Source organism: Malus sylvestris, chromosome 15, assembly GCF_916048215.2.
Source record: "Malus sylvestris chromosome 15, drMalSylv7.2, whole genome shotgun sequence".
NCBI classification, from domain to species: domain Eukaryota; kingdom Viridiplantae; phylum Streptophyta; class Magnoliopsida; order Rosales; family Rosaceae; genus Malus; species Malus sylvestris.
Genome location: NC_062274.1, coordinates 48828580 through 48839592, shown reverse-complemented (window position 1 = coordinate 48839592; position 11013 = coordinate 48828580). Strand labels below are relative to the sequence as shown.

The 11013-nt window shown below is 35.4% G+C and overlaps 1 protein-coding gene across 5 annotated transcripts; it reads left to right on the top strand.

Moving 5' to 3' along the window:
- Nucleotides 1-2916: 2916 nt before the first annotated feature.
- Nucleotides 2917-5256, top strand: LOC126601810 (eukaryotic translation initiation factor 3 subunit C-like). Of its 5 annotated transcripts, none has more exons than XM_050268570.1 (2): nucleotides 2917-3126; nucleotides 3770-5256. In XM_050268570.1, the coding sequence occupies exon 2, from the start codon at nucleotides 3805-3807 to the stop codon at nucleotides 4963-4965; it is 1161 nt and encodes a 386-aa protein (XP_050124527.1). In that variant the 5' UTR covers nucleotides 2917-3126; nucleotides 3770-3804; the 3' UTR covers nucleotides 4966-5256. The 5 variants fall into 5 exon arrangements, with proteins under 5 accessions (XP_050124527.1, XP_050124531.1, XP_050124529.1 ...); XM_050268574.1 differs by lacking the exon at nucleotides 2917-3126 and adding an exon at nucleotides 3204-3295; XM_050268572.1 differs by lacking the exon at nucleotides 2917-3126 and adding an exon at nucleotides 3338-3521.
- Nucleotides 5257-11013: the final 5757 nt, after the last annotated feature.

The following is an 11013-nucleotide window of genomic DNA, read 5'->3' as shown; positions in this document are numbered from 1 at the left end:
TTAATTGTTTGCATATACGTCATTTCATTTCATAGGAAGAATATATGGTATCTTTCTCGACATTTGCCTTACTTTGAGCCAGTCAAGTGGTTCGGTGGAAATGCGGTAGAATTCCAAGTCAGGTATGTTCTTTGGTCTTAGGTTTGTAAAACGAAATTGCCAAAAACAAGGGTGATTCCCTGGCTGAAAACTTTGAGAAGACGTCGATTGTGGTCAGGAGCCTTTTCGGGCCCCACTCGGGATTAATCCTACCATTTGGAGTGTGGAATTTGGCAATGAAAAATAATAGTATCCTCAACCCTTGGGTTAGCAGAATGCTGAAAATGTGGGTTGCCATCTTAGTTGCCTTTGTCTATTGAAATTTCTATAAATAAACAAAAAATTAAATTAAAATAAGAGTGCGATGTGAGAAGATTTGTTTATAAGAAAACTTGTGCTCCTTTTCTCCGAGATTTGTAACACAAGTGGTACCTTGGTTGAAAGTTTTGAGAGAATGTGTGTCATTTGATTGTGGTTAGGAGTGGTCGAAATGCTTGTAGTCTTTTCATGCATCATTGGGGATTAGTCCTACTCTTCGAAGTGTGGGATACCTCAGGTTTTAGCCAAAAAAAAGTAACTCCAAGATTTGTAATATGGTTGAATTAACTAGTTTTTAGTAGCAAGTTGCGGATTGTTCGCCGTAATGCAAGAGACCTTTCCACCAGTGGTAAAAGATCACCTGCAACACCATTCAGTTTTTTTATTATTGTAACTTTTAATCAGCAACCATTTCGATTCGCAAACAAATTGGCTCACTTACATTTGATCAAATTCAAATCTACCAACGATATACTTGCAAAGACTTTTGGATGTCACCAAATGTCTACAAAAGTACATAATCTCTCATCACGCGACTAATCACGATAGATTAAACATGTTTGCGAATTTTGAGAGAAACGGGGGAGAAAATGCATAACAAATTGTTTATGTAATTGAACGTGTTTTTGAATGTCTTATTTGACGTATTATTGTTCCTTGTAATGAAGGTATTCCGTAGCTGTCACACATAGTAAGATCGTACGTTATTAGGAAGAACAACTTACATGGTAAATACATCTATATGTAGACAAAAAGTTGTACTTGTCTTTATTTCATTGGCATAGGATACCACTATAGCAATGTACTCGTTCTATGAAAGTTATTCTTGTGAATGGGTGAAATCAAAATACAATGGAGTCTCATAAGAGATATTGTATGCGCGACGTTCCACCACCCTAACGTTTATGTTCCGAGAGATGTATTGTATGTCATGGATACATCACTACGGTGACACTTTATATTAATAATACAAAGATGTTTCTTAATTTATTTTCATATTCTTACATTATTGACATAAAACATTATTGTAATAACATGGACCAAAATATCAATAATATCATCATCATTTTTTTGAGATGACGATATTTCGTGACTTATCCCCTTAATTATCGTGAGATGAAACCAAAAAATACTTGAAAATTTCTGAAAAAATCTCAATCTTGTGCATAGAGGGATTCGAACTCCTCCCATTTGACTCCTTCAACACTTTAACCACCATATCACTTATGTTTTTGTGAAAATATATAAAATATATATATATATATATATATGGTTTTGTTTTGAATTCTTTATGCAAGAAACAAATTTGCACATATTCCAAATTTTTTGTGGTATTATATTTTAAATTGTGTCAATTAATTACTTAGTCAATGACATGTGTTTTTAATTTTTCTATTTTTTATTTGGTCACTTACATGTAGGGCTGGAAAAAATTTCCAAAAATCTCAAACCAAACCGAAAAAGTCCCAAACTCAAACCGAAAAATCCCAATCCAAAACCATCCCGAAAATACCAAAATTTTCGATATGGGATTGGTTTCCAAATCCCATTTGTTTGGTAATCCCGAAATCCCAAAAAATACCAAAGTATTCGGTTTCCTATTGACTTTTGGGTTTTGGTTTTTGAAAGCCATTGCCATGGTTGCTGACTACTATTCACAATACACTTACTCTACACATAGAGATGATGAAGATAGTGAAATTTTTGAACCTCATATGAACTCTATGTGGTACTAAGTCACTCATGTATCTTACCATGCAATATATAAAGTGTAAAATATTGTACTAATTCATTATATATAAATGATTATGGTGTGTTTAAACTTCTTTCTTTAATTACTACATATTTTCTACACTCACAATGTTTGCCAGCTCGCTATATAATCAACTTAAATCAGTTAAATCCATCATGCAATGCATTTCCTTCCAATTTTTTGTGATAAACTAATAGATAATTGACTAAATAAACATTCTGAAAAGTTTCAATAAAAATTTCCAAGTTTTTCTTACAATTTCCGTTGTTTTTATTCAATTTTTATCGATATCGATAATATTCCGATATTTCTATGAAATTTTTCATATTTTTAAATTATCGATATTTTCGATATCATTGATATTTTAGATCATGCGTAATACTTCATGCAAATCCTCATGTTCCATGCAAAACTTTCTCCAAGTAAAAACGAGAATACAGTGAGCCACCCGGCAGAGTCCAAAGTTGATTTAAATGCTTTTGTCCTCTCTGCACTCTGTCACTCTGTCAGTGACACTTCCAAGTAAAAATGAGAATACAGTGAGCCACCCGGCAGAGTCCAAAGTTGATTTAAAGGCTTTTGTCCTCTCTATCACTCTGTCAGTGGCACTCCTCTCTCTCTCTCTCTCTCGATCTGAGTAAAAGTATAATATGTCACCTCTATCACTCGACCAGAAAATGTGTTGTGTGTGTGAGTTTGGATTTTCCCTTGGCGTTATAGAGAAGGACACAATATGCACACCCCACAACTACCCCTTGTCCTCCTCTCCTTTCCAACCACATATTTCAACAGAACAAAAAAAAAAAACACAGAAAAAGAAAAGGGTCGGCGACTAAAACACAAGGAATATTTCTCAACTGGTACAACTAGCTGTCTGTGTAAGGAAGATGAGGCCAGTTCCAATGCTCAAAACCCTTTTCATTTTTTCTCAAATTTAGCCACTCAGCTTTCAAGTGAGAACTTTGGCCTTGTGGGTTGTGTGATTTAGTTGCTGTGAACACAGAAATCCCACTAATGTATGTTGTTTTTCTTCCCAATGGGGGTTGTTGCAATTTCTAATAAATGATGTTGTTTCTGTTTGCATTCAGTGGTAATATGATATGCTTGAAATTGGAATTATTGTTTTCAGCTGTGTTTTCTGTCTGCAGGTTCGATATCTTCCGCATTTACTACTCACTGTGCTAAGTATGTTATTTTTTTTTTTATTCGAGCGATATTCTACTTTTAACTCCGCTATAGTGTGCTGAATACTAAATAAAACTCTGTTACTAATAGTTTTTACATGCCGACAAAGTTTGGTTATATTTGTGAGCAAGCGGAGTTTGATTACTTTTCTTACTATTATTTTTGCCTGTCGGCAGAACACTCCAGGCTTGTTTTTTTTCAACCCGCTAACTATTTGGTTTGCAAAGTATGGTTCTGAATCTTACAATTTAGTTAATTGCACCACCGTTAACTAGCGCAAAAGTTCTCATTACGTGCAAATGCATAACCAATTCCGTTGCCATCATGCACGATATTGTTTTTTCAAAACCTGTGTATTGCTTAGATTCTGCAGATACAAGTTTTAGATGTATGATAGATACAGTACGTGTCATTCGGTTTACTCTTGATTGTTTCGTGCTTATGCACTGATCGTTCTTACTTTCCTTTGTACAGATTGGTAGAGTTCATACGTGTTTTAGACATTAACGATGTTGAAGCAATCGCCGGGTAGGAACCAGAGGTCAAAAGGCTTCAAGGTGAAGCATGCCGTACAGATATCCCTGTTGCTTGCCCTCTGCATCTGGTTGCTTTACCAACTCAAGCACTCCCATGACAAGAAAGCGTATGAAGAGAGCTCTGGAACGATATCAGGAAAGATGCAGAAGGGGGATGCAATTATAAAACTTGGGAGGCGCGACCTACATCCCCGAGTGGATGAAACTTCCTTGGATAATGGAAGGCACAAGGAAAAAGAAGATTCTGAAGAAGAGATGGACGAGAGTAAATCGGATGAAATAGACGGGCATGATTTGGAGAGAGCCGAGGAAGAGTCTGAGGGGGTCGAGGATTTAATTGATGAAGAAGATACGGAGAGGGAAGAGGAGAGTGAGGAACAAGAAAGTGATGAAGAGATTCTCAAATTGTTAGATGATCAATCCCGGAGCGAAGATACAAGGAACACTGAAGAGATGAGAGAGGAAAATTACAAGGCTGATGATGCGCCCGGTGCTGTGAAGCAGAACATCCAAACTAATGCGGAAAAGATTGAAGTCGAGAGAGAAATTAAAACCAATGGTATCCTCGGCTTTATAGTTGGCGGGGCAGCTAAAAATGCTGTGCAGAGTGAAGAAAGTGGTAAAACATATTCATCAATCAAAACAGTTGAAGAACTAAAACTGAGTAATGATTCTCTTAATGGAACAGAGATGCTACCAAAGTTATATCGCGATGCAAGTCGAGCTTCTGGCCAAGGGCACTTGTACCTGGAAGCTTTTCTAAGCCCCAAATCCAAGGATCTGCAGTCAGGTTCCAATACGACTCTCTCTTTAACCGATGATTTAGATGCAACCAAGCGAGAAGTGGCAGCAACTGGTTCCGAAACTGAAAGTGTTGTATCGGAAGCAACTGCCAAGCTCGCGAAAAGCTCTAATCCTAGAAGTACCAGTAAGAAAGATGATGAAGTTGGCAATGTGCAGTCTAATGCATACGGTAGGGTGGAGAGATCAGTGGGAAGCTTAATGGCACTGCAAACCAATGAAAATGTTGGTGCTGTACGAATGAAGTTAATGAATCCCATTCCTCGAATACTGGAAACTTTAGCGGAGATCGTCAGACCTGGAGCAAACAACATTGAAGGTGCAGCTGAGTGATGGTTTGTGGCGAACAAGGTCAGGTTTTCCGCTCGGGTGTTCCTTTTCCATAGCATACATGCCGGTAAGGTAGATGAGCAACTGTACATACGATCTTTCATCGATGCGTAGATGATATGAAGATATAAGTTAATCAGGACTCATGGCAATAAGTTTAAGCAGATTAGAACCAAGAACAAGTGAAATGTATCCACTGAATGATGGAAAGTGAATGTTATTATATGACCTTACAGAAATTAGACTTTGTATCTTTAAGTTAGTAGGAATTCGACACTCTGATTACTGCTTTTATATTTGAGAGCCTTTTGGTTGTTGGATTGGATTTTTCTTTAATACTTCACCGTATTGAATGATAAGAGAAATGAATGGCGGAGATTGGAAATAGAAGATCTAAACAATCACGGAGATTAAATTTAACGGCCAAAACACGTGTAGCATGGAATGATACATGGCATTGTAGCTACACCTGATGTATTGTGGACTAATATTTTGTGGGTTGATAGGATTTATAGGTACTTGCGCAAAGAGGTTAAAATCACACAAAATACTTGCAAAAGAATAAGGTAGTTGTAGTATAAACGGCCCAAACAATGTCGTTTTCCGTTGGGATTATATAAAACAATTAATGCAAAACCAAAATCTTAGTTAATTATTTGCGAACAAAGATTGGAAAATGTTGATTTTGAATTTAAAAGTAATAAAAACGAATTTTAATAAAAGTAATTTAGGGAAAGCAACTAATAACCAATTAAAAAGGAAACAAATCAAAAGGAAAGGTTTTTGAGAAACAATTTTGGAAAAGTTATCCATGCAACTTTGAAGATTAGGTTTTCCTAATGCATATTCTACTTGTGGCATTCAAGCTAGAACGTATATCAAACATGCAATCCGTCTGTGGCATTCAGATCAAATATAAACATGCATGACTCATTACGTTCTGTGAAAACCCTTTGAAAAACCATGCAACCCCTAAGATGTGGCATTCGCCATATGTGAAATTACAACTATTAATCACAAGAAGCAATACTCAATTCCCTGGTGGCATTCCGATCAAATTGCATTCGATTACTTATCTAAACATCCTAATTGTTGCGAATCATTAAGACACAAAGACAGTTTAAAGCACAATGGCATGCATGCATAATATCATAAGCAATTAAATAAAAACTATATATTCATGCTAAGGCTCAAGGTTTCGCCCTAGTAAAAGAAAATTAGCTATGCATACCCATAATAAAAATCACAAAGTCTTTATTGAAATAGAAAAAGAATGAGAACACCTTGTAGAATAAAATCTGAAAATCTCTAAAGCTATGCCCAAATTCTTCTCTCCAATCTTGCATACATAGAAGAAGAACCCTAGGGCCGGCCAAAAGGCTTATTTATACTACTCTAAATAAAATCCTCCTAGTAAAAAGTCTTAGAATAAGACTAGGAAACCTAATGAATTGAAATAAATTAGGAAACATAATCCTAAATTAACTTAGTAAATTCGCCCAAAAATATGCACAGCCACGTTTTGGACCCATAACAGCTCCAAAATTGGCCCAATATAGCTGGATTTAAAGTTTGGACTATTTTGAACACTTCTCCACAAGGTCACAAACCCATCCAAGGTCATCTTGGGCTCCAAAAACGCAATTCAAGCCCACAAACGTCACTTTCTAGCAAAACACACTGCTTCTTTAATAAATTTCCAGAAAATAACCGCTTGATAGAAAAATCCCAAATTTTGATATGAACAAGCCAAGAGACACACGAACGTCCTCCAATTTGAGTCACTCCAAAATTCGTCCGTTTGGTCACGTTTTTCTCTAGAGGAAGTCGAATGTCCTACATTGAAAATATAAAGCAAAATATCAAAATTCTATCAAAATAATTACCAAATTATACTAAGAATAGGGTAAAATATATAATATTATATTGACTCATCATGGGTTTTTGAAGAGTTAGATTTTGATATATAGTTGTTTGATAAATCACATGTGATTCCACACTAGTCCTGAAGCAACACGAAACTATAAAAAATTACAAGCATAATTTCTTGAAGAACAAAGTTTTAGAGCACCTGTTTAGAGAGAAATCTCAAAGGTATTTTGATTAATTGTTGAATGTTGAGTTTACATTGGGAGCGAACACTTATAAAGATATAAACTCAGCCTTGGAAAGGATCAAGATTCTTTGGAACAAACAACAACAATAATTGGACGGGAAACGAAAAGTTCGATTTTTATTACAGAACTTAAAATGTATTTTTGAAAGCCTAAATAGCCTCGAATAGCTAAAATCCCTTATTCATCATTGCAAAGCAGTGTGTTTGAACTAGGTCGTCGTTTTCATTTTGGGAAGGCATAGTGAGCCCAAATTGGAACTCGGGCACCAAATTTAGATATTCCCGTTGTACTCCTTTGTCTTTCTATATTTCATTTCATCTTCAATTCATTTGATCATTTGTTTTACATCAATAAACTGGAATGGGATGTAACAAAAGTAACGACAACAAACAAAATCCAGAGCACGTCCAATCCACTCTGATTAGAAAGAGAACAGAACAAACAAGTTGAGTTGTCACGTGCTCTACTGTTATGAGTTGTGTGGACCAAAAATAATTTTTCCACAAGTGATAAGATTTTTTATTTTCTTTTTGTTTTTTTTTGTTTTTAAATTTACTATTAGGATGGGACTATTTAGTATCCACACACCTATTTTTACTTCTAACACACTTCTTTCAATTTCCGGCCGTTGATTCGGAAGAATTGAAGAAGATCAATGGACATAAATTAATAAGGTTGTGTGTGAATTGCACTACCCTACCGTTATCAAGGATAAGGGGAAAATTCGAAACTATTATCTTTTTGCATTGTAATGATTTGAGTATCAACTACATAGCTGCTAATTTGGTGTTTCATGCTTGAACGAAGCCCATTGAATTTGATAATCATTTTGTTCATGTAAAGTTGGGCACTCACAAAGTTCAGTTCATTTCTTCGATTGATCAACTAGCAGATATTCTCACCAAAGACCTTTCCAAGCCAGACTTTCACTTTTTCGTTCCAGACTTGTCACTTCAAGACCGCCAAGTTTGGCGGTGGCTGTTAGTATAATGGGCTAGCTTTTGTAAATCTCTGTGGGCTTAGGACTACTTGTACTCCAAGTCAATTGACTAATATATATTTGTACTATTGTGAATCAATGAAATAAAAAAAAAATTATAATTCTACACAAAGATTCGAACCCAACCCAGAACGCATGAATGGAAACCCACAACCAATGTACTATGATAGTGATTGTTCACAATTTACTATTTTGAGTAGGAGTTCTTAAATCACTTTTGGGGATTTTCAAGATTAGAAATCTCACACTCGAATTGAATTATCTGTTTAGGTGAATAAATTGAGAAACAATATCAATTTACCTAAATAGTTATATTTCTCCTTCTAGTGTCGGAAGAGGCCCCAAATTCGAGTCTCTTTACTCCTTTGAAATTTTGTTCAACTAAATTAGGTTTTGATCATAAATTCGACAAGCTTCCGAGTATGTCAATTTTTACCTATCCCTAGAGAATTAGGGTACACAAAACAAAAGAAAACACAATCCCAGACATGGAGCAGGTGAAAGAGTAGCCCGTCTCCAGGTCCGTGAGAAAAGTCCACAATCCTTAGTGCTGACTGTATTCCATATCCAGGGGCGGAGCCACTAAGGGACTAGGGTAGTCCCCGGCCCATCCTGACTTAATCTGAGGTGTGAACCTCATGGAAGAAGATGAAGCAAACGACGTCGTTAAACTGTTTTGATTTTAAATCTTTTCGGTTGTTTAATGAAATGATAAGTTTGGCAAGGGAGTTTTAAAAGAGAGGTGCAATTTTAAATGGAAAAAGCAATCCCACTTCTGGTTCGATTCTCTCACCTAACAGTAATATACACCCTATAATTTTCTAAAGCAACCCACCTTCTTTATTTGCAGACCTCTCCTCCTTTTCCTTCTTTTTCTACTTCTTTGTATTTTCTTTAGCCTTCCACAACCTACCTCTTACTTGGTTGTCTGGGTTTTTACATTTTTTTTCTTCTTAGTATTGAATTTAAGAGATTTTTTTTCAGTTTTGTGAGGATTACACAAATTGCATATGTCAACATGTTTTTATATATATATATATATATATATATATATATATATATATATATATATATATATATATATATATACACACACATATTTGTGAAAGGCCCCTCCTCATTCAAAATTCTGGCTCCGCCACTGTCCATATCACACGAGAAATAGTGCAGTTTTCATGTAAATGTTACAAAAAAGGGTCTATAAATTAAAGGGAATTTTAATAAAACATTCTCGGTAGTGTTCATTTTTAATGAAAAATCACATTTTTATCTTTAACTTTCATTATTCTCTATACCTTTAAAAATGACTTTTCATTAAAAGGGAAGTTTTTTTGGACTTTTCGTTAGTTTTTCTTAAATTAAAGAGTTACACGTACAAAACAACATCAAGTTTAAGTGGACAGATTTTTTGAATTTGGTCCCGATAAAGTATACAGATTTTGTTGAACCAACAAGTAATTATAAGGAAACTTTTATGCTCACTAACTTGGCACACAAGCATTGTACAAATTTCAACCATATGTGGTTTTATAACCGTGGATAATTATTCATACTCGTCAAGATGGATAATTGCATAGTCGTATATCCGTCTAAAATTAACTTGTGTGTTACTTTACCTCCTACCAACAAAGTCCGCTAAAACTGTTTATGTGACACAATTAGGAAATTTGTATCCAACTTTAGCTCAAAACTCCAATATGAGTTTTAAATCTTACGTGCATTGGAGATATTTTACCTGCTATTTAAAAATGCTTATAGAGTAGAGACTATTCAGTGGGTTCAAAACACAAAGTAGTAGCTACTTGTTATTATATAAATTGTGAATTTTTTTAGAAGTGTACCTCCAATTATATAATTATATGCCGTGTACAACTCTTACACTAAGCACACTGAAAAATCTTTCCTCATAGAGAGCAGAGTAACTCGGTAGTTAAAGTGAGCCTATAGTAGCCACTTAGTACCACGGTCTAGCAATATTCGTCTTTAATTGTAAGTAAGAGGACTTAAGTTTGATTCTCGTTAAAGACGAATTTAAATCATATTATTATTAATTTATTGTGAGTAATAATATCTTTTGTTAAAAAAAAAACAAGCCTTTTGTTTAAAAAGAATTGAGCGTATAGTAGCCCACAGGGACTATGCCCTAGAGGCCTAGACAACAAAAACGCTTTTGATAGCTCCCTCTATCGCTGGTCATCCACCCGGCCCAATCCAACAAAAGACACTGATTGCTGCTGCAAAACTGCAGGGTGAACGTGACTCCGACTCCGCCTCGTGATTATTTCTCGAGTCCCGACGGTAAAATTGTTATTGTTGCCCACCAGTTTTTGTACGTATTTCTCGAGTCCGAATGGTTGTCGCCCACCCCTACTGGTCGGCCTCATTGTGATATTTTTAAGTCCATTTCATGAACAAAATAAAATTGGTCCCCACTTCAATACCAAATTGCATAACACACAACACCAAACTCATCCGATGAGATTCATGGCACCCTATGCTACCAACCCTTGGAATTTGCCCAAATAATAGGCCTACAATTATTAAAAATGAAAGTTAATGAAAAAAGTTTGAAATTTTTGAGTTTTAACGAAAATGATAAAATAAAGAGTAAAGTGAATGAAACATTTGACGATTCTTCATGAGAATACTACTACAGTTACCATACTCACACTACTACAAAAGGGCCTTATAGTGTCAGTAGGTGGCGTCGGTTTAATATAATATAGCGGCGGATAAGACAGTTGCGACACTAACTGAAGATGACGTCGGATTTACTGTCGCTTATAAGCGTCATAAAATGTCTACGTCGCTTTTAACCCGACGTAAACATTTAATGTCGCTTATAACCGACATATATTTTAATAATTTTAAATACTAGCGTCGCTTTAAACAAAACAGTGTCACTTTTAAGCGACATAAAGTATTGGTGTCGCT

Bases quoted from the DNA above. Each gene is read 5' to 3' on its own strand.
- LOC126601810 (XM_050268570.1), top strand. From the start codon at position 3,805: ATGTTGAAGCAATCGCCGGGTAGGAACCAGAGGTCAAAAGGCTTCAAG.